This window comes from Amia ocellicauda, chromosome 19 (assembly GCF_036373705.1).
Source record: "Amia ocellicauda isolate fAmiCal2 chromosome 19, fAmiCal2.hap1, whole genome shotgun sequence".
Taxonomy (NCBI): Eukaryota; Metazoa; Chordata; class Actinopteri; order Amiiformes; family Amiidae; genus Amia; species Amia ocellicauda.
The window spans coordinates 10231064-10256138 of record NC_089868.1 but is presented as its reverse complement, the minus strand read 5'-3'; the positions used below and the strand labels follow the sequence as shown (position 1 = coordinate 10256138).

Here is a 25075-nt window from a genome sequence, read left to right as displayed (position 1 = left end):
TCTCACTTGTTGACAGTGTTTTTCTCCAAAAGTGATACATTCTATGAGTATTATTTGCCTTAAAAACCTCAGACCAAGCAAGCAATCTGTCGTATTTTTGGGGGGTTTGTGGGATATGCCAAGGTAATTTTCCCTTTGAGAGAGGTGGAGTAAAAAGGAATTCCTAACACTATGGATAACTTGATAACTTGCTGCTAACAGTAAGCATGGGCACAATTCCTTTTTGAACACACGTGTACAGTATGAATTGCATTGACATTGAATTAAATATATCAAAAGATTATCTTTAACATCTTTAACAACATATGAATACTTGTCCTAAAATGATATACGTCATGTGATTGAACATCTGCAATGCAGAAACATTAAACCAACACATTATAGATGCAAACAGTTAAAACTGCCACCACAAAAAGTACAAGAGACGCAGAAAGGGGCATATTTAGAAGAAAGAAAAAGATTAATTACTTAATTGAATGTATTTGGCATTCATTTTAGAGTATTCAGCATTCAGCTTTAATTTGCGAAAAAACGTATAAATATGAAGGAAAATGTTATCATAACCAGATCTTCCATAAACACACTTGAAAACAGTTATTGTATTTTGCTGAACATTTTAAAAAGGGTTAAACTGTGTGTGGTCATGCTTATGAATATTAATTGTGTATTTTATATAAAAAACAATATGATACAGCTCATGTGATTTGTGACCGGGAGTGCTCAGTGGTGGCGCACAAGTGGCCAGCGCTGCCCATACTAGGGAGGGCTTCCCCCCTCAAGCTACCTGTGTGCCTGCTGGTTTACATTTATACTGAGAAGGACGTGCGTCTCCTCCAGTCGGCGCTGATCCTCTTGAGCGGGTTGTGTAGCCTGCAGTGTGTAATGATGGTTGGCTCAAGGGCAGCTGGGATTGCAGGATCCCAATTTGAGATTCTAAAACACAGGGGGAGAAAACAGAAAAGAATGAGTGATTCAAAATTAAAATATATATGATACAAAACAAAGGCTACTATTCCAAAAATCACAAAATCAAGAAAGTGGACTATGCACCCGTACATAAGGGTGGTTTCATTTTTTTGTAAGACGTGCATCATGCCAAGCTTGTTCTGATTGTGATCAGGAGTTTTAATCAGTTCATCAATAGTGGCACCTGTTGTTGTCACTACATGAATTATATACAAATGTGATGACTTTTGGGCCAGACTACTTTGAGTACTATGCTTTCTCAACATTTAAGTAAATTATGACAACAGTTACAGACAAATATTAGTGTTGCTTAGTAAATTTTAAAACTTGGCTCATAGTTACTCAAGTGACAGAATACGGTTTTCTTCACCTATATAAGTCATAATATTACAGTTAAGTTATTGCTTCTACTGTGTAACCTACATAGGCATAGGTTTAGTGGGGGACATGTACTCCCCACTATTGAGAGAACATTAAATTGTCCCCCCCATTTATGTACAGGTGTAGGGGGACGCATCCTCCCAGTATTGACAAGCCCCCCCTATTTTGAAACGAAACCTTCACCTCTGGTAACCTATATATAGACATATAATGGTGTTGCATGTAAAATGTATTGGTATTGTTAATTTGTATCTGTAATTTCTTGGTTTAAATGTTAAAATGAAATATGAATAAAATCTATTTAAATAGTAAATAATAATAATAATAATAATAATAATAATAATAATAATAATAATAATAATAATAATAATAATAATAATAATAATAATGATTTCTTCAGGTTGAGGCCATAGTTTAATTTCTGTTCTTGGTTTGCTTGTTTCTGACTCATCATTGGTGTCTGTTCAAGTACTGAGGTCAACATCTACCATTTCCCTGAGGATGATGACTGTTCATGTATTTACTTATTCAAAATATACTGTATGATTAACCACTATGGTATTTATACATCTTGTAGCAATGTCAGGACAACCTGAAAGATCAAACTGATAAAACTGCCTACTGACATGTTTTGTTAATGTGTAACAGTCCTTATAAAAATAATATAAAAGAAGTAGAAGAGCAAAATAACATATTGTTTATACTTTTTTCACTTTTCCTGATAAAAAAGCATTCAACAGTGGCATCACAATTAAGCAATTTTGTGCCAATATTAGTTATTTGGAACAAGGAAATGCAATTCAAATCAATCACGTATGCATACGCTATGTATAAGTAGTGGACTGGCCATATACAGCACCGGGAATATTCTCGGTGGGCCGTTTAACCTGTGGTCTGGCAAACTGTGACTACAATACATGTTAAGCGGTATGCATTGAGGAGCCAGGGCAGAGAGGGGGACAGATGACAACATCAATATGACACTGCATTGTGTGTGCTGTAGATCTATTATAACAGTTTACAGAGGGGACTGGGTAAAACCTGGAATGCTGAAACAGTGGAAAGATTTACAAAGGCGTCCAAAACTGAAAAATACTTATTCTGGGCTTTCAGCAAGTTGTGAACAGAATGTGTACAATATTGCACAAGGTACAATAGTGCTAAAATAATTTCATGCTGGGGAACTATTTTTGGAACTGGGAATAGACACCCAAACTGGTGTCTCTATTGTTTCCATTTGCTCTGTTAATGAGAGACTTTAGCCTTCCAAGGCATGCTTGATGATGTTTAAAAGAAAGTCCCAGAATCATTTTAGGTCCTATTGATAATAGAAAGGGTCCCCTTTAAACCTACAGTTGCTTCATGCTGGGGAGCAATTTGTGGAACTGGGAATAGACAGCCAAACTAGTGTCCCCAATGCCACAATTTCGTAGTTGTACTTTGTGAGCGTTCTGAGGCTAGCTTCTAATATTTAAAAGTCAGTCACCAAAATTATTTTAGGTCCAATGATAGTATTCTAAAATAAAATAGTGTTATCCTGGGGAACTATTTGTGGAACTGTTTGAAATTTGTACCAGAACTTAACAAATAGAGGACCACAAAACACTGGCCAAAATGGTTCAATAGAGGTATGCAACAAAAATATCCAGAGAAAGAAAATGTTGTGTAGCGCATACAAGAGAGATGGAGACGCAAAATACCAAGAATATCTAGAACTCGAAAGAAATGTTAAGAAAGGGATCAGGAAAGCAAAAAGGGAAATAGAAAGAAACATAGCTCTTGGAGCTAAAACTAATGCAAAGAGTTTTTTTCAATACTACAAGAAATCAATAAAGGAGGAAGTGAAACAGCTAAAGGGCAATATTGGAAGTATCTTGGAAAAGGAACAAGATGTGGCAAATGTTCTAAATGAGTATTTCACAGAGGTTTTTACACAAGAAAAAACAGATAACATGCCACAGGTTAACAATCAGTCCAATCAAACCCTAAGAGAGATCAGGATAAATGAGGAGGAGGTACTAAAGGGACTAGCAGAATTAAAAACAAACATCACCTGGGCCAGATGGTATATTTCCAACAGTAATTAAAGAAATGAGGGAAATTATTTATAGGCTGCTAATTCAAATATTCCAAATGACACTTAGAACAGGGGATGTGCCAACTGACTGGAAGACAGCAAATGTCATACCAATCCACAAGAAAGGGGACAAAACTGAGCCAGGAAATTACAGATCAATCAGTCTCACCTGCAGCACATGTAAAATGTTGCAAAAAATTACTAGACAGAAAATTGAGGACCATCCAGTCCAGGGCTGCTTTTTTATCTCAGTCCATCCCTGCTATGTATCTAACATACTTGTGAAAAGCTACACAAGAACAGTGATCACACATTGTTAGTTGAATTTCTAAATTCTAAATATTTTCAAAAGTAACAGTAACAGTACACTGACACCTACAGGTTTAAAAGACAAATGCCGAGAGGGACAAGTCATTTAGAAGATGACATTACCTGAGACAACTTACTTACTAAGTTATGTAATGTATGTATTTATGTATGTATTTAAGGTTTTGCTGCTTTTGTTGGAGTTGTTTTATTTATTGGACTTGCCACTTCAACTTTAACATTATACCAATGCTAATATATTCAGATGTTTCACCCAAAAGTGCCAGGGCTGCTTTTTGTTTGTTGATTTGGTTTTCACATCGCAGGCCTACACAATGTAGCCATTACTACAGACCTTTATTCAACTCAGACCCAAATAAACATTGGATGCAATACATTATTGTGAAGAATATGCACTTTCAGGGGAATATGTGTGATCAGTGATATTTTCCCCTGCTGATCTCACTAATGATTGACAAAAACCTTTACTGAAATCAAAACAAAACTTATTTTGTGGATATAATTTATGTGTTGGGAACATATATATTATTTCCTGTAGTAATCTAATTATTCATGGTAGACAATGTTTACTTCCACAATGCATGCATACATTCCGCTTTGCAAACTGTTACAATTTAATCAAATTCACAAGCAAAACCAAGAATCTTATTTCCTGTTGTATATGTTAAAAAAATAACATTCACCCTACCAAAGTGAAGACAGGTGATTCTGGAAAATAACTTGGTTTACATTTTCACAAAAAAGAAAATAAATAGATGCACACAGACAGTTTTAGGTCATCACAACATTTTGGACCAGGACTGTTTTGAATGTTTGCTTTCTTTGTAATGGAGATTACAAGGTTAAACCCCTGTATCACAGAGCCTCAGGGATATTGACACAAATAGGTTATAATGCTCTTCGGTCACATTTTACCTCTGGATATTTGCAAAAGACACCTGATATCAGTGGCACTTTATGTACTTTTTTATCAGCTAGGTTATTTAGCCCGGTCACGGCTTTACAGAATCACTCCATATAAAAAAGGATTTCATAGATTTACCTCACTCTCACAATTCAGGATGAGGGGTCTAATATTGCTTCTCATTGTGGCCACAGTTGGTAAGCTGCAATGATTGCTTTGATTGTTTGTATTATTATTATTATTATTATTATTATTATTATTATTATTATTATTATTATAGTTCTTAGTATTATTTAAAATGAATAGGTTATTTATTTGATTGTATTTTATTATTGCGTTCCCCAGAATACTTATTTCTTCCCTCTTTATCTTTGCATTTTAGGTTGTGAAAAATCTATATATGGTAAGTTATTTTTATGGTTATTGTACCGTTTTGCATTGTTGTAGCACCATTGTTGTTGTTTGAGATTTCAAGAGACCTATGAAACACGAAACTGGGGTTGTCGCCCCCCAGGACAACAGTTTTGAAAACTGGTCTTCATATTAAATAGTGAATCTTTTATTTCAGAACTAGGGTTCAACTCTGCCAAAACGTACGTGTACAATTATGAGGGCATTATAATGATAGGACATCAGGAAAAAAACCTGATTCAATCTGGCTTGAAAATGACCTGCACGGTGGAAATAAGTGGAGTTGCACAGCAAACCTTTCTCCTGAAGGTAAAATAAAAAAAATATGTTTTGTTATATATATATATATGTTATAGTAGCTGGAGTTAATGCTGATCTTGTTGCCTAAATATATTTATTAAAACACAAAAAACACAATACCTGAAACAATTATCCATTTAAAGCACTGTGCTATACCAACACATATGTTTAAACTTGAGATATGTGTATAAGACATACACATAGGGCTCAAAAAGCAGTATCAATTAAATGGCAAAACCTTGTTGAATTAGTACCTAAAGTAAGTTACAATTTAATGCACATGTTTTTTTAAAGATATATATTGATTCCTAGGTAACCAATCCTTCTGTAGAAGAGTTCCATGGTATTTTGGCAAAGGATAGATTAACACTTTCACCAAAGCTGACCCAGAAGTTGGTTGAACAACTTGCACAGCCCATCAAATTTGAGTACATCAAGGGACGTGTTGGGGCCGTATATGCTACAGCAGACGTCTCTGGTACAGTCCTGAACATCGTGAAAGGAATTCTGAGCTTCTTGCAAGTCACAGTCATTAGCACCAAAAAGGTTTACAATCTTCAAGAGGTGAGTATTTGTTTAAAGTTTAGTTTTTTTAAGCAATTTAGTAAAAAGATAATGTACCAATTTGACCTTACAGAAAAAGCAGCACATGCCACCACACTAACCAAATCAATTGGTAAGGTCTTGCAATGGATGGCAACACCCATTACAACATTGTTTGTTTCTATTATACAATTTCTATAGCAACATATTTGATCTCATGTTCTAGCCTGGCATTCAAGGCATTTGTCACACCAGCTACGTTCTTGAAGACGACAAAAAGGCGAATGAAATCAAGGTTACTCGATCTATTGACTTGAATAACTGCAAGGAGAAGGCAATGAAAGTCCTTGGCATGGCTTATGCACCGGCATATGCAAACCACGCAAAGGTAGGTGTCAATATGCAGTGGTTTTCTTTAAACATATTAAACACTCAAAGCAAAATTAGAAACATGTTGATAGCAAGTATCTAATTAAACAATGTAATTATGACATTCCATAAGAATGTTTCTCATTGCTTTTTTACTCCCACCTTTTATACATTTAGATCAAGCAGATTTGTTGGCTTGCTTGTTTGTTTGTTTATAATTAATAATTTATTTCAAGATGATTAAGAGAAAACTAAATCATCTCTCCCCCAGATAGCAACAAATGCCAGAGGAGCCGTCACCTACAACTACATCATAAAACCTACACCTGATGGTTCTTTGATAACGAAAGCATATGCCCAGGAGTTACAAGAGTTTGCACCAGTCGATATTAATGGTGGCTCTTCAATGATAGAAGTTAGGTAAAGTATATATACCTTATAATCCCTGGCTGTAACCTCACTGTTCTTCTGTAGTTCTAAAAAGTATTTTACTCAACCAGACAGATCTGTAAACACTTTGACAAACTGAAAACTATTCTGAAGGTTGTACTTATGCATTTTGTGGAGTGATAGAGAAAGAGGTATTGTAACAAAATTAATTATATCTTCTTTTTTCTTCGCCCCTCAGTAAAAAACTTATTTTAGTTGATGTGACGGAGATGTCAGTCCACATTCCCTCAGTTCCTTTGGTCTTAAGAGGGTCTCTGAAGTACAAGTTTGGTAGTGAATTAAATCAGATTCCATTGCTACTCATGAAAACTGACAACTTGGAAGCAAAGGTAATGAATACCTTTTGGGAGGATCGACTGAAAAACTTAAAGGGGGACAGAAATAGGGAAACTCCACATAAGCACATTTGCTATTTTTTGTTTAATACAAAATCAGTTGTGCACTCTACTCTTTATTTGTATTTCAATAAGTCCAGGTGTTTGTGTCTATATACATATAGATTATATATTCTCATTGGGCATTTCATGGTTTTTGTTTCGGTTTTCTCATATTTCAGATTACAGAAGTATTGCATCGCTTAGTGCAGAGAAATCAGCCACAGGTTGATGCGCTCTCCCCCACAGATTACCTCCAATTTTGCCATTTACTCCGTGTTGCAAATTTGGATGAAATCGAGGCTGTTTGGAAAAAATTCTCTGGAAAGAAAAACTACAGGTCAGTCAAATATTATTATTTTTATTATTAATAATAATAATACTAATGCCAGAATTAATTGGCACTATACAGTATTTACAGTGGGACAACCAACTACTGAATTTCATACAAACTACTACTAAACTACTATATATTTTGTGACTTTGCTATCCTTAAGTAGAATTATAAGAAAGCATAGTATTTAAAACAAAAATTGTGTTACAGTTTAATCAGAATGTGTGCATGTATGTACGTACGTATTGTATATTTTTATGTTTTTGTTCATTCATTCATTTACAGGAGATGGATACTGGATTCAGTAGTTACTATTCCAAACATTAATGTCCTGAGGTTTCTCAAAAGCAGAATTGAGAAGACAGAGATAACAGAATATGAAGCTTTCCAGGCCTTTATAGTGACCTTCCATCTCATGACAGCTGATTCGGAAGCGATACAGCTGTCTAAGGTAAATACAAACACACAAATATAAGCAACAAAAGCAATCATAACTTTGAGAATGTGTTAAGAAAAATGTAATGTATATATTCCTGGAAATTATAGTCCACAAACTTAAAATGGTCTTTCCAGCAGGACACAATTGGATACAACCCAGTACAAAATGGTTAAGAATGGAAAAGATGCCTTAGAAGCCTATCATTCAAACCCTTTTAACCACACTGCAACCATAACTCCTCAAACAACTAAAATGTATTTTGCTTAAAAATATATTGAAAAATTGGAAAATATTTAATTTGCACAAATAGTACAGTTTGAAAAATCATTAAATTTTTTAGAGCAAATTATTTTTAATGAAGCATTTTAAATTACAAGATGTAAAATGTTGATTTGTAAAGGGATTTTAAAAAACCCGATTAACATTCACTTTTATTTATAATTTAGTACAGAAAGTGAATACATTACACATTCTATATGAACCATTTGAAAGGAGTTCTTAGAGTGAAATGAAATGATGTTTCAGAAATTACTTCTAACTTCTCCTGTAGTCAATTGTGGAAAGTATGTTGACAATGTACATTTATTCTTTCTATCAATTACAGGTGGAATCCTAGTTTATTTCATTCCAATAACCAAGCTTATATTGTATTATATATTCTGTAACAAATATACTAATCAATATGAATGAATAGAATTACTTGATAAATATTATTAATGATTCCATAATCATTCACAGTAACCTCATTCCTTCCTCAGACGTTCCTGCACAAGTCATTCATTAAGTCATCTACTATCCTGCAAAGAACCATGACACTACTCTATGCGTCCATGGTGTACAGGTACTGTGTTGATCGTCAAGATTGCCCTCCAGACGTTCTGGAAGTAAGTCTGGTCTTTTTTTTGTCAACTTTTGGTTTCTGTTTCTTCTGGAAATTAGAAGAACATGCATCTTGATGTCTATGAGGAGAACGCAATGGTTCTCCACAGTAATTCGGACGTTAGATAGCGTATTGGGAAAATTGTACTGATTCCTTTTATGAAGCAGGATGCATGAAGCAGATACCAGGTAGAAAGCATGCAGGTTCTACTCAGACCTTGCAAAGTCATTGCTGGGTGCTTATTGAGTGGGCAGACCTATTTAAAAACAAATCAAAAACATGGAGGACTCTTCCAGGAACACTAAAGTACAACCAGAGGACAATTTGTTTGTGTCCACAGTGGAAGGACATGGTACACAGCTGCATTAAGCACTTGGGTGTTCAAAAGGACAATATGATATCACCTGAACCACATTGCATTACTCTACCAAACACAATTTTCATTATAGTGTTATTTGAATAGGCCAGCTATATGTATAAGCACCCTGTACTTTGGCAACATTAATATGCAAGATTACACATAGTACTGGGGACTATTTGAGTTTAACTTTAATGTAACCCTGACCTGTGGCTTAACAGCAGTCATGACCCCCCCACCACACACACTCTCAAAATCCTGCATTTATATACTCACCAATTTGGCCACCATGGTAAGTCACGGATATTATCCCCCTTGACGGGAACACCTTCATCCACCAGTGTGACCAAGGTGGGAGGTGATGAAATAGCGGTTTACACCATGAGCTGCTGAGAGCCTAGGTGGTGGGGGGAAAAGAAATGTATTTAAATCTTATAACAAAATACAAATAAGAATAGTAAATCAAGCAAGTAGATTGATATTCTAGAGAATCTAATGGTTCAAGGACAGCACTTTTGCTTTCTGATCTGCACAGCCTCTGCACAATCTTGTCGATGAGGCCATCAGCAAAGCCAACGAAGAGCAGATGATCCTGGCCCTAAAGGCTCTTGGGAATGCAGGACAGCCCTCCACCATCAAGTTCATCAGGAGATTCCTGCCTGGATTTAACCCTGGATTTGCAGAGCCTCCTGTCCGAGTCCAAAATGAAGCTGTCCTGGCTCTCAGAAACATTGCCATCAAAGCCCCCAGGATTGTAAGTGGACACTTGGACACACCAGCCATGTATTCCAACCTTGATTAAATCTAGTGTATGAAATGTGTCCCAAATATAATTCCAAGAAACAGTGCTTCTCCCAATTGAATCTGCCATGGTTTATCTCGACTCCAGGTGCAGGAGATCGTTTTGCCCATCCTGATGGACCGTGACTTACACACTGAAATCAGAACCTATGCATCCCTGGTGATGTTTGAAACAAGACCATCTCTGGCCCTTGTGTCAACAATAGCGGAATTCCTGTTGAAGGAGACCAACTTACAGGTGGCCAGTTTCTGCTATTCCCAAATGAAAGCGCTGAGCAAATCCAGTACCCCTGACAACAGAGAACTGTGAGTTGCCAAGAAACAGTTGCACTTTGATTAAGTCTATCCTATACCTTCCAAACTGCAGGAACAACTTCAATACATTTTGTCTCCAATTCAGGGCGGCTGCGTGCAATGTTGCTGTGAAGATGCTTCGATACAAGCTAGACCAGCTGAGCTACCGTTACAGCAAAGCTTCTCATTTTGATTATTTTCAAGGTAAGGCACTTGATTGAGTCAATACAGCATCCACAGTCTGTGACATGACTATTAAAAGATTCTCCTGTTCTAACTTATGGACTGAACCATAATAAGATTCTCTTCAGTTCTATATCAAGTCTATATTAATCCTTTCAAATTATGATAGAAAAGGTTCATTCAATGTTATTCATTAGTTGTTTTATTATTGTTATAAAGTATATAAGTCATTTTTGTTGATCTGCAAAAACATACAATACAAGCTGATAAATAACGCTTACCTTTGACTATTGTATTGTTGTCATTCATTATGATTCAGTTCTGTGTTAAGTGTCTGGAACAAGTATTTATCCATCTAGTATACAAAAAAAATGTTTATACACCCACTGTAAGTTTTGTAAATTAGTCCAATTCCGTGCACAAAACATTTTTGTTCTGCTTCAACAGACAGCTTCCAATCTGGAGTGGGTTCTGATTTTTATATGATGAGCAATGATGCCACTGACATACCAACAATTGTAATGCACCGACTCAAAACATACTTCATCGGAACTGTGTCAGACCCATGGGAGGTAGAGTAGATAAAAAAATGTAATACAGAAATGTTTTATAAATATAGTATGATGTGTTTTACAGTACTGTATATATTAATGTAATCAAATCTCTTCAAAGATTGGATTCCGCACTGAGGGATTCAAAACCGTTATAAAGGACAGTTCTTTTACAAACAAGATTACAGATCGGATCCAGAACGTTGCAAAAATGGTAAGTATTCTAGTGAGGTTTTAAATGTATGTTATGGTAATGTATTTTAAATTAAATTAGCACTTACAAAACAATTATGAAATGATCCATATTATCTGAAATAAAAATATAATAAAACAATCTAGTTTTTAGGTGTGGACCAAATCAAAATTTTGACCCACCCATTTACAGACAAAATAGTATAGTATGTCATGGTGTTTCATTACGTAAAAATCTATTATCATTTTTATAGCAATTATAGGAATCCTACCTCAATGTTTTGGGCTGTAATATTTTTGAAGAAAACAGCTGTTGTGGAAAGAACATAATTGAGTTTCCTTGTATGTAAAACAATTACAAATCATAAGCATATCATATTCAAATATCCTAAATCAATAATAATTCAGTAAACATTTTATATCATCAGTTCTCTAGTGGATGTGTTTCTTCCTGTTTTTATTTCTATCTCCCTCTCTCCCCCTCTCTCTCTCCCTCTCTCTCTATCTCTCACTCCCTCTCTTTTCAGCTTTCTCAGAAATTATTCGGATATAAATCAAACCCAGCAGAAGCTCCCATGTTCTCGGCTTATATGAAATATTTCGGGCAAGAAATATTTTATGCAGACATAAACATGAATACATTTCATAAAATAAGAGAGGTAAGATCGGTTTACTAATGCTGATTGTGAAATACCTGTGTTAATACATTATCAATGTATGATAAATAAAATCTTCCCTAGTGTGGTCATTACACCTGCAGTGATTTACCAATCACTCGTGTCTCATTACAACATGATGGGATAAACTACCAGCCAAATGGCACTCAAAACCTGTGAATTATTGCCAATTCAACACTTGCTGTGGTTTATCCCTTACTTAATATAGTGCATGCTGGGATTATAATGTATTTTCAGATCGTAAGCACCTGGACAGGAAAGGACAACCCAATGCAAATAGTAGAACGGCTTCTGAATGGGATTGAATTGGAGTGGAACGTACCATATCTGGCATCTGAAATACGTTACATAGAATCGACGAGTCTTGGTCTTCCAGTAGAAAACAGCCAGTATTACATGATTATAACTGGGGTATCGATCAATGGTAAGTCAGCATGTCATTTAATTTTGACCAAAACATGAAAGAAAATCTCATGCTGGTGATTGTATACCAGAGGTAGGAAACTCTGGCATATCCATAGACCATATTCACTAACTCTTAAATGCTTAATTGACAATGCTGATGACTTACAAGGCATATTTGGCTGTTATATGCTCCTTGGACCACTTTGTGTGTTAAATCCCCTTGTACAATTCACAGAAACACATAAATTGGGACATTCTTCTCATTCCTGTTATTGTATATAACATGAACAAAAAAAATCAGTAATAACAAGGTTATAAGCAGGCAATTTTAGACCTCTGTTGGAAAAGTCTTCTTTTTAATATATAAATATTGAAAGTTTCTGTCTCTTGTCATGCAGCTCAAACACAAATCCATCCAGCTCCAACAGACGGGTTAAGAATAAGCCAGTTATTGAATTCCAATATTGAAGTGCAACAAGATTCCATGTTGAGGTAAACCAGTATTACTTTAGCTAGCATTTCTTTATGTATTTATTTCCTTATTCCTTAGACAAAACTATAAAAAATGGAAATGCCGAAACATGGAAACAAGAGCATCCGATTATAATCTATGATCCATACATTCTCTCTCTTTCTGTCTCATTTATTCTTCCTTTTTTTTGCAGCTTGGCCAAAGACTTAATTTGTTTCCATGGAATTAACACAGATCTCATACAGGTGGGCTCTGAATACCATGCCGAACTACGTATGGCACTGCCACTAAAGTTTGACATGAAACTGAACATAAGGGACATGAAGTTTCGTTCAGAAATGCCCCCATTGCAGCAGGCCAATAAGCTTATAGAATTCAAGTAAGTGGTGCTTTCATTTTCTGCTGCTTCATTCATAAAAATACAGGTCTGCAACTCAATTAAATAACGTATTGGATAGGAGTTTTATTTGGATCAGTGGAATAATGCAATAATCCCAACAATACTGTAGAACAGTAGAACAATTTAGCATGAGAAACTCCTCTAAAGTCAGTATTAAATTGAAAGCAAGAAGCTGACTTTGTTAATGTTATTTGTTATTTTATTTTATTTTTCTCCTGCAATCTTAAAATGTTAATTTACAAAACTGTGTGAGTCTTGTGTTATGAACAACATTGTTATTCATATAAATGTGCTTTGTGTTACATAGGTCTCAGGTGTTTTCGGTGCTACGAAATGTGGAAAACCTCGCTCATATTAAAAAGCATCTAATTCTGCCTGGTGCCAGTGCAAACCATGCTCCAAAACAGCATTTTGAGCCCTCTGACAAGGCAGAGGGGGATTCAGCAGGAGTTGTGGTACATGTTTAGTCTTTTTCTATTTAATGATTTTATTTCAAATCTACGTGAATGGGGTAGCAGTCCTTACAGGTTTTAACTTCAGTTTGTAGGTATCACTCTAATTAAACATGTATTCTTTATCCTAAGAAGGGAAGCATTTCTGACGAGATCCTATCCCAAGATGATGGCTACACAGGTGACCAGAACAAGGTTACACCACAGCTGCGGCATCTGTGTACCAAAGCTCCTAACTTTGGGGTGGAAGTCTGCTTGGAAACAAAAGTAGCAAATGCCATTTTTATCCGGGATTGTCCTCTCTATCATTTTCTTGGAGACAGTTATGCAAGACTAATTGTTCAACCAGGTAAACACTTGTATTTGCTTCTCCTGTTATCATGCTATGTGCTCAGTAATCGTTATTTTGTATTGATTCTGCAGAAAGAGTGTTGAAGTCCCTTAGAAATTGTCTGAATTAAGCCCCTACTATAAAAAAAATAAACCCTGTTAATTCTAGCAAACACAGTCAAGTTGTGTTTTCAAACACAGACTTGTATAATGAAAAATATGATTTATGATCCATAAACCTTACAAATAGACTCCACCCAGTGAAAAAAGGAATAGATCTCACAGTTTCCATCATATTTAACAATCTATAATTGATATTAAGTCCAGTATTGATTATGATTTTCAATCTTTAGTAGACTTTAAGTTTTCTGCAACTTTTCAGATGTAATGACAGTTCTGTTTGTTTGCTTTTTCATAAAGAAACCCAATCAAAACACATAATTATTCTGCTCACTGCCCTATTCATTGTTTTTTTTTCTTTGTTTTTTTTTTTTACACATTTTCAGTTCAAACTGATGCCAATATTGAGAAAATACAATTCAAGATCAATGCAGGATCCGAAAAATTCACTACTGTGATTCGGTTCAGAGATGTTGTTAAAAGCCTTAAGGTAATTTTATCTATTTTTATTATACCAATGTTAAACCGAGTAGAGTCAGATTTGGTGGGAGGTCCTGTTTTTCTTTAATAACATATCCACAGGCGCAAAATAAAAGAATAATAGGAGAGCAGTTCAATGAATACAGCATAACTTAACTTTATTTTTTATTTCTACATTTGTTTTAGAAAATACTCTGTACTGGAGCATTAATGCATTTGAGTGAATTGTATTTATTTATTTGTTTGTTATTTGTTTTTAGTCCTGTAAATCATGTGAAAGCAGACCTGGTAGGCCTCCCTTAATTTTAGCTTAAGATACACTGTTGTATCCTTATATCCAAGGTATTTTCTTGTATTCATCGTAACATAATTGAAGCTGCCCCATTAAAAACATTCTGGGAACAGGTCCTAGTTTTCCTGTTTTCTCAGTAAATTATAATATACATATTATATAGAAGTATCAGTATTATTTAAAAAAAATAGTTTATATAAATCATAACAGAATACAAATTAAAAATCCCACACCACACTTCTCCATTTCATGTCCACAGTTCAGAAGGTGGCACACACATATTACCATTTTTTTGTTGTTGTTTGTTTGTCATCAGAAGGAATCAAATGCCACTTCATCTTCCTCATCAAGCAGCAGTGCTTCAATAGGAACCAGACACCATGGAGATGATGGCACACAATGGTTGGGAAAGGATCTCTTTGCAACCAAGTATTCTTCTTCATCCAGTTCCTCCTCCTATGAGAATAGACGTGGCCAGGAAACACCAGGCAGCAGAGTCATGGGCAGTGGAAGAAAGAGCAGTCATTCATCCAGCTCTTCACAGTCGCAGGTAAATTCTTCTCTACAAGAGCCCTGAGTGGAACAATCAAACCATTGAAACAATCCAACCCAGTTTCACCACTTACCCATTCATATAATTGCAGGGCAGAGCGGATTCTGATGGCTTTGAAGACTTGCTACCTTCCTCTCAGGAGGTATGAACACCTTCATTCATTTGATCTAATAGCATGCTTTGGTTTTAATTACACAACATTTGGTTTGGTCTAGGTTGAAGAAATGCATGGGATGACCACAAAGTGAAACAAGTGTCCGTCTTCACTACTGCTTTGACACATTATGAATACATTATTTTACACTTGTTGATTATGAATGATTTATAAGAGGGACTTAACTAACTGATCATGCCATGCATTGCTATAACTAATTTATAACTAATTCATAATGTATTGTTAATATTTTATAAAGTATTGAATAATCATCTATTAAACATTTATAAAATTAAGAACAGCAAGTGTTACCACTTAAAATATACGTTATCAATCACTTTTGAGCTTCCTTTCTCTGATTGGTTATCACTGCAGAGTAGGGTGATCAAAAGTGTTTGAAACTATATGCTGTAATAAATGTTCTATTTAGGCTTTTCTGTACGTATGGTTTGAAATGTATATATGTATATAACTCAATAATTCAAATGGCTTGATGATAGGATATTATCTGTTTGTTGTTGTTGTTCTGTTCTGTGAGCCAATTGGACCAATGCATCCAAGTTGTACTATGTTGTAATACGCCAATGGACCACATTTAAGAAAGAGCAACATTCAAATTAGCAAAGACAAATAAACAGGGTGAGTGGAAACTGGAAAATGAAAGATGTCATTTGTTTTGCGGTAAAAGTGCTGAAATTTTTTGCAAACATTTTTTCACCCTCAGTTCATAGGCGATTCTGTTTCTCCTCTTGTGGTCGCCGTGATTGAAGCAGTAACCAATGATGGCAAGGTGCAGGGATATGAAGCGGCTGCATATCTTGACCCCAATCCCATGAAAGACAACATTCACCTGCTGGTGTTTGAAATTAATGAAGGCAGTAAATGGAAGATGTGTGCTGATGCTGGGCCGAAAGAGTCCACTGATGCAGTAATGGTAATAACAGCAACTGCATTGTTTCTGCCACTGTGTCACCAAGATTAATACTTCGGTGGTCTTAAGTTCAAGTGGTGTTCAACTTCATAATAGTCTATTTCATGTACAGCATCACACTCCTAATGGAGAACAAATACTGCATACATGAAAAGTGCAAAGGTAATATGCACACATTACTAATTTCTGAACAATATACAATATATAAATTGATTGACAAGCATATTATTATTTTGTTTCATTTTAACCACGTTTCTACTGCCATTTTTTTTAAACGGTCAACTATGGAGATTTTTGTTACTGAGGCCACACTATAAAAAAACAAGTTAATGAGTGGGCATATGGAAATAGGTGATTTCAGAATTGATTAAGTGTTTTGTTTTGATATTTAGGCGATGCTTCGATGGGGACAAGACTGTGAGGATTACAAAATCAAAGCAAAGGCTGCATTATTGAATAATCCTACATCTAACAAAGCCATTCAACTCAAGGTTCAATGGGAAAAAGTGCCAAGATACCTGAAAAAAAATGCAGAAAGGTAAGATACTTAGTGGGCAATCACACTGCCCTGCAGGCCATATATATTGCCATCTAGATACTGTAAAAAACATCTATTTTCTTGTACTGTGTGGAGAAAAACTACAGAGGTTCTAACAAATATACAATCAAACACTATTTTTATAGTAGGGTGTCCTACTATTTTGAGTTTGCATGTTATTCATCAGGGCTGCATATTTGTTGTGCATATGGATTACTGGATTTCAACAATTATCTAGTTCTATTAGACCATAATAACAGCTCTGTTATTAAATTATAACCGATTTATCCATGGCGATTTATTTTACATTGATTCCAACTGATTCTACACTGATTCATGTGCGCATTATATTTTTTATACACTGTACATACAATTATAATTATATTGTTTCACTTGACTCACAGGTTCGCAGATTATGTCCCAGGCGTATTCTGGGCTCTAGGATTTTTTGAGGAATATGAACGAAATCCTGCAAAGCAGATTTCACTGACTATTAAAGCTACATCTTCTAACACTATTGAGACATTAATCAAGGCTCCTAAGGTGGGATTATGTACAAATTATATTTTATCTGTTATTTTATTTGTCATTTTTTAAAGATTTATATTGCTTTTGAGATATCCTTGCAGGCACATTTTAAATGTACGTTTGAAAAACAGAGAATTGTAATTATTCAGAAGTATGTAATTCATACTAAGTATTTAATGTTGTTCTTCACCAAATTAACTATTGTACTCCAGTGTATTTATTTTATTTTACTACTATAGAAAGAAGTTTGAAATAAGCAATTACATACAATATTTTAGATATTTGTTCCAACATCAATTAACTCATCTACCTGTATTTTGTTTATAAAGCCTATAAAGGTGTAGCACATTACTTATTTATGATGAGTCATATTGGCAAAAATATATTTTTTAATTAATAGTTTTTTTTATTTATTCCAGATGTCACTGTATCAAGCTGGCATCCCAGTTCCTATCAATATACCTTCCAAATGCCTTTCAGATACAAACATGTACCCATGCACAAATTATTTTAAAAACCTGCCTAATTTATTTGTCCAGGGAATGAAAGGTAAAATATTATGTTTTCTTGCTGTTTTAATTTAGGTTTCTGCATAAAAAAATATATTCATATGTTTGAAATATATATTAATAGGAGCTACCAGTTAAAACAACCAGTTATATATACCAAAATGCAAAAGTTCATTCATTGTCGAGTGATATTATTCACTAAATTAATACTTTAGGTATACCAGAGCATTTTGAAATGCTTTAGTTTTGTGTATATCACAATGTGTGAGATTTGGGTTAATTGTGCTCATTATTTGGTTTGGACTTACTGCAGAAACATTGCATTTACATTGAAGCCATTGAAATTAATTGTACACTTTTTGTCCTCCTTGCAGCCCATTGCTCTGTTACTGGAAACAATTTCATAACATTTAACAATGTTAGATTCACGTCACCAGTGCCCAAAGGCTGTTACCACGTCTTAGCTCAGGATTGCACTGGTGACCTTAACTTCCTGGTGCTGATGAAAGAAGAAGCAAACAGGAAACAGATTGATATCAGAACACCTATTGGGTAAATAAACAAATAAACAAAACATTATCATCATATAAATTGACATAAACTAGTATTTATATTAATTATTCAGAGTTAGATTGTTTTCCCCAATGATGGTCCTAGAACTGTATTACTGAACTTTTTAACACAATTAGAACATTTTGTACATATTCTTTACACTGCTTTAAAACCATTATGGAATGGATTGGTCTTTAAATTTGCATTTTCTGGGCTAATACAACATCAACAGTGTTGCATTTCTTGAGCAGTGTGAAGATCAGGTAAAGGACAGATGAAAGTGGATTTGATTCATCTTCTTTGGTCTTTTAAAAGCATGATTTGATCAGATTTGATAGAACGCTTACTAACTTGAGAGACGTCTTATCTGACAGAATTCAGAAATGTTAAAGTCAATGCTAAGAATTCCACTGAAACTGTACTCTTCAACAGTGGAATTTTAATAGACCAAATAAGGATTTCAGAAAATCAAGGTAAAAAAATAATCATTGGGGAGACTACACTGCAAATTTCACCTGCTATATATATAAGTATAGATGGTTTAATTGAGGACATAAAATTACCATTTGTTATATTTAGGCTTTCCTCCTGGCTATTACACTATTCACCATGTCAGTAATCCACTGATTGTTTATTTTTTTCTCAACATGGGCAAAGCACATTATGTCTGTAAAACAGAATAAAAACAAAATCTGAATCTTTCTTAGCAGCTTGCTACAACAGCTGCTTTGATTTTTGGATTCTGAATTGAATTTACATAATTAGACATTGCTCAATGTTTCCGATCCATGCGGTCTCTGTCTTTTCTACAGTACAGACTTTTCTCTACAGGGTACACAGTAATCATTTTGTATGTATTCACCTGCTAAATTACCTTATCCTTGTTTATGTGTTAGATGGTGGAAACGGGTGTCATGGTGCTGAAATATTTGTATATGTGTGTGTGTCTGTGTGCAGGAATATAAACATGTATCTAGGAAGTACCAGAGAACATGGGCTGGTGTTTAACAATGCTGCGCTGCCCCTTTCCCTGTTGCCATTCAAAGACCCATCAGGTATATGAATAACTCTTCCAATATCATGTTCAGATTAATGTCTCCAGAAACATACATAAATGTAAAATGAACAAAAACCTGTCATAATATCTGTGCTGGTTGGCCTACTGCAGCTAGGTCAATGACTGAACAGCAAAACAAACAAAAACCTTTGAATACACTTACATTAATGGAAGTGAGGGAAGTCTCTGCGACAACACAAGCAAAACAATTTAGTTAATTAAAATCATTGTCAAAAAAATAAATAAAACAGAATTAATCACCTAAAGTATCCATAACAATAGTATACAGTGCTGATGCATTTCATTTGTGTTCTTCTTTCAAACAGGAACATTACTTATCTCCAGTCTTGAACGTGGCCTTCTTGTGGAAGCACCAGCACTTGGGCTTGACAGAGTATATTTCAGCGGAGATTCAGTGAAGGTGTGGTTTTATCATTTGAATTGAGAGATGGGACGAAATCAAAATTTTGAACCACTTTACAATCCCAGTACTTCATGGCAGATTTATATTGGGAAGAAGGGAAAACATTGAATAGCATATAGTGCATCCATAGCTTGCAAATTTGAGCCAGATCTTCAGCCTTATACATTACATTTTAAAAGGTTTTTTCATATTGGAATGCAGTTCAGTGATTCAATGCAACCTAAATGAATTCTGAAGAGAAAGTATGTGGAGAAGAAGATAGCAAGAATCTGACACTTTGCATCTGTTTATTTAGGAATGTCTGTCAGAAGTTGTCATATTGTGGCTTTAACATATTCTGGCTTAATGTCACATCTCTGAAAACATTCTTTCTTCAATCTAAAAGGAATTTGTGAATTATAAAGACCTATAGTAATATGGCAAGCCAAATTATCATTTAGAGATATCTCTAAATGCATTTCAAGATATCTTCAAATATTTAGAGATATCTCTAAATCATTTCAAGATATCTTTAATTCATTTATAGATATCTGCAAATCATTTATATCTTTAAAAAGCACCTCATTCAGATATCTCTAAATGATTTGCAGATATCTATAAATGATTTAAAGATATCTTGAAATGATTTAAAGATATCTTGAAATGATTTAGAGATATCTCTAAATATTTGAAGATATCCTGAAATGCATTTACAGATATCTCTAAATCATTTAGAGATATTTCTAAATGTTAATTTGGCAAACCAAATCTGCCAAACTGTCATTAACATTAACATATATTTGACTTAAAATTACACGTAAATCATTTAGAGATATCTTCAGATCATTTAGAGATATCTGCAAATCACTTCCTGTGGGTTAATGACAATTCGTCGCCCCCATCATTATATATTCTCCACTTGAGCATTTGTAACCATGAGTGCATTCACTTATTGTAGACCCATAGAACACACATATGTGTATATATTATTATTATTATTATTATTATTATTATTATTATTTCTTAGCAGACACCCTTATCCAGGGCGACTTCCAAAATATAATATAGTAGGCTATATATATATATATATATATATATAAATACACACACACACACCTATTTTGTATTATGTATTATAATTAATGTTTTTACTCGATACATTTATTTGAAACAATAACCCCAATAACTATGTTTTATACAATTAGTCATGACAGCTGCACACCACTTAAAATAGGTTTCATGCAAATACTTCTGTCAGGTGGCGCAGTGGTTAGGAAATAGCACTGTAAACGTAGTGATCTGGGTTAAATTCTCGATTGGAGTGTATAATTGTCTTACGTGTACATTATTATTATTACAATATATAATTTCCTGCAATTAAACGGTATCAGAGTAGAAATAACAATTGAAAGTGCGTTTCAATAACACGGTTGAGGGAACATGAACTAGTAGCAAATTAGACAGGCAAATCCACTCATTAATATCCAGTTAGAGTGGATCATTATTCGAATTCAGCCAAACTTAATGTAAGATATCAATAAGAAGAAGAAGAAGAAGAAGAAGAAGAAGAAGAAGGCACTGAATATGCACTGAATTTAACGCTTAAATGAAAGAATAACAAAATAATAATAATAATAATAATAATAATAATAATAATAATGTACACGTAAGAAAACTAAACCTAACAATCAGGAACTGAACCCTGATCACCCAATCTGCAGTGCTATTCCCAAACCACTGTACCACCTGACATATAGCTTTTGCATGAAACCTATTTTAAGTAGCGTGCAGCTGTCGTGACTAATTGTATAAAATGTAGATATTGGGGTTATTGTTTCAAATAAATGTATCGAGTAAGAACATTAATTATAATACATAATACAAAATAGGTGTGTGTGTGTGTGCGTATGTGTATTATATATATATATATATATATATATATATATATATATATATATATATATATATATATATATATATATAGCCTACTATATTATATTTTGGAAGTCGCCCTGGATAAGGGCGTCTGCTAAGAAATAATAATAATAATAATAATAATAATAATAATACTATATATACACATATGTGTGTTCTATGGGTCTACAATAAGTGAATGCACTCATGGTTACAAATGCTCAAGTGGAGAATATATAATGATGGGGACTACGAATTGTCATTAACCCACAGGAAGTGATTTGAAGATATCTCTAAATGATTTGCAGATATCTCTAAATGAACAGGAAGTCATTTGAAGATATCTCTAAATGATTTGCAGATATCTTTAAATGATTTAGAGATATCTTGAAATATTTGAAGATATCTGGAATTATTTTAAGATATCTTAAAATATTTGCAGATATCTTGAAATGATTTAGAGATATCTCTAAATATTTGAAGATATCTTTACATTAATTACAGATATCTCTAAATGATAATTTGGCTTGCCATAATAGTACATATGTTAAGTAAGTAGAGTATGAGGAAACAATACCTGCATTATTACAGTGTTCCTCTTCTCCAGGTGGCGATTCAGCCATGGATGACCGGAAAAACTTGTGGCCTCTGTGGACACGCTGATGGAGAAAAGCTGACTGAGTTCAGGATGCCCAATGTGAACACAGCCAAGAGCCCGAACCATTTTGTCCATTCCTGGCTGCTCCGTGATGAATCTTGCTCATCTGGTAAGACTAAATACATCTCTTGGTTGACGTTCTGCCTCTTTTGTCCATGTACCAGTTTCTTAAATGGATACATTCATTTTTATTTTTTGGCTTGTAACTGAACATAGTTTGGTATCATTTTGTGAGACACTAGCTTTGTTTATTTGTCAACATGTACTGTACATAACTGCAGAAAACTTCCTGAGCTACCACTCAGTGCTTTACAGCTGTAAAAGTTGTACAAAATGGCTATTTACCAGAACAAGAGTTAATTAATTCAAATTTATTTTTTGCAGCCTGCAATTTACAACAAGACTTGGTGACATTGGAAAAGCACATTACAAAACTGGGAGTGGACTCAAAATGCTTTTCAGTGGAGCCCCTTCTGCGGTGCCGGTCTGACTGTTCGGTGTCAGAGACAACACCTGTATCAGTTGGATTCCACTGTGTACCAATAAGTGAGTCAGAATAACATATTGCGTATGTATGGATATGTAGGCAAAGAATTATGGGGGCATCCTTACATTTTTACATATTTACATGTGGAAGTGAGTGTTAAGACTCAATTACTAAAACATGAATGTTCAGGTGTTTATTTATATGGAGTTGTATAAATATGCTTCTGCAACAAATGCAGTCCGAGTCTGAAGTTAGGAATCGGTAGTTTGTTTATTACACAAGTCTTTTATGAGTCAGGGCCCACAGAGGACAAAACTCTGAAACACTGACCATTATTCGACATTTTGTTAACATCAGCTCCATAGAACCACCACATTAATAAAACCATTTGGGGGACAACTACATTATATAATCAAACGTAAGGGTACAAGCCTCCCTCAACAGTATTAGCTTGTAACAGAGGTTACATCCTATGTAGAGGTTGTTTATCTTAAGGTAATCATAAGTGCCAGTGAGAATTTTTGTATTTTGGACAATTACGCAACCGTCCCAAACACCACCTCTGATATGAACGGCAAAACATGTCAAGAGGATACTGAAAAGACCCTCTTCTGTTGAAACAACAGCCGTCCACTCATACACCTACCAAAAAGACTAACACACATTAACAAGGGCCCAAGTGGACCTACAACCTAAGCAATGCATTCAGCTGTTTTTCAGAACCTGTGTGTTGAGTGTTCTTTTGGAATAACATTGTAATATAATTTGACTAACTCTTTGATTCTACAGGTTCTGGTCCAAATGAAGAGGACAGTGAGCTCAGGAGATCTGAAAACACTCAAATCAAAGTGGATGCTCACATTGCTTGTCACTGCTCTCCTAGACATTGCAGTTAATCCTATTCAGGATATGAAAATGGCTATTTGCCACTTTAAGGGTCTTGAGTTAATGTCATGAAGCAATGAAATGAAAGTTGCTTTCAGTTGCTTAATAAACATATTGCTACTCTGGTTCCCTTGTTACCAATTATTTCATATTTTCAACACTACACACCTGTACAATGCAATAACCCAAACATGTCTTCCAAACTAAGAGAGAAACTGAAAAAGGAATTTAAAGGATTCTTCCTTAGGAACATTGTGGGAGTTTATGAAAGCTTAATATTTATAATTATACAGCACCCTGCTATTCATGCATATCAAACTGTTGCTGAAATTCACAGCTCATTGAACTCTGTAGGTTTTGCACAGCTTTCCACATATTTGTTACAGAAAAATAAGTAAATTAGGGCCTAATTCTAAAATGCAAACTATAGGCAAGACTACATAAGATCATTTTTAATTTAGCTAGTGTCAACTTTTCATTGGATTAAAAAGCAATCAGCTTCACATTGACAGTTACCACCACACAGTGCTAGTATCCTGCTTGTTGCAAGAGTTTTACTTATGACCAGTGTCGGACTGTGGTTTTATGAACTATTGTGTCACAAAAGACCTATGAACACATGTAGCAATGTATATTTGCACCCTGGTCATTACATTTCCAGCAAAAACATAGTATAAAAGGTACAGTGAGGGAAAAAAGTATTTGATCCCCTGCTGATTTTGTACGTTTGCCCACTGACAAAGAAATGATCAGTCTATAATTTTAATGGTAGGTGTATTTTAACAGTGAGAGACAGAATAACAACAAAAAAAATCCAGAAAAATGCATTTCAAAAAAGTTACAAATTGATTTGCATGTTATTGAGGGAAATAAGTATTTGACCCCTTCGATTTAGTACTTGGTGGCAAAACCCTTGTTGCCAATCACAGAGGTCAGACGTTTCTTGTAGTTGGCCACCAGGTTTGCACACATCTCAGGAGGGTTTTTTATCCCACTCCTCTTTGCAGATCCTCTCCAAGTCATTAAGGTTTCGAGGCTGACGTTTGGCAACTCGAACCTTCAGCTCCCTCCACAGATTTTCTATGGGATTAAGGTCTGGAGACTGGCTAGGCCACTCCAGGACCTTAATGTGCTTCTTCTTGAG

General features: G+C 34.7%; 1 protein-coding gene across 2 annotated transcripts; it reads left to right on the top strand.

Moving 5' to 3' along the window:
* The first annotated feature begins 4768 nt into the window (after positions 1 to 4768).
* LOC136714468 (vitellogenin) lies at positions 4769 to 24056 on the top strand. 2 transcript variants are annotated; one of them, XM_066691984.1, is made up of 34 exons: positions 4769 to 4852; positions 5038 to 5058; positions 5224 to 5375; positions 5679 to 5930; positions 6136 to 6297; positions 6550 to 6698; positions 6907 to 7057; positions 7285 to 7442; positions 7722 to 7887; positions 8634 to 8759; positions 9649 to 9867; positions 10003 to 10220; positions 10315 to 10412; positions 10839 to 10963; positions 11064 to 11156; positions 11662 to 11793; positions 12049 to 12235; positions 12615 to 12708; positions 12882 to 13067; positions 13396 to 13543; positions 13673 to 13889; positions 14377 to 14480; positions 15082 to 15312; positions 15407 to 15457; positions 16194 to 16403; positions 16793 to 16938; positions 17343 to 17481; positions 17886 to 18015; positions 18350 to 18527; positions 19485 to 19582; positions 19911 to 20005; positions 22509 to 22668; positions 22944 to 23105; positions 23836 to 24056. In XM_066691984.1, the coding sequence occupies exons 1-34, from the start codon at positions 4813 to 4815 to the stop codon at positions 23940 to 23942; spliced, it is 4905 nt and encodes a 1634-aa protein (XP_066548081.1). In that variant the 5' UTR covers positions 4769 to 4812; the 3' UTR covers positions 23943 to 24056. The 2 variants fall into 2 exon arrangements, with proteins under 2 accessions (XP_066548081.1, XP_066548080.1); XM_066691983.1 differs by having other exon boundaries at positions 4770 to 4852; positions 15079 to 15312.
* The last annotated feature ends 1019 nt before the right edge of the window (positions 24057 to 25075 follow it).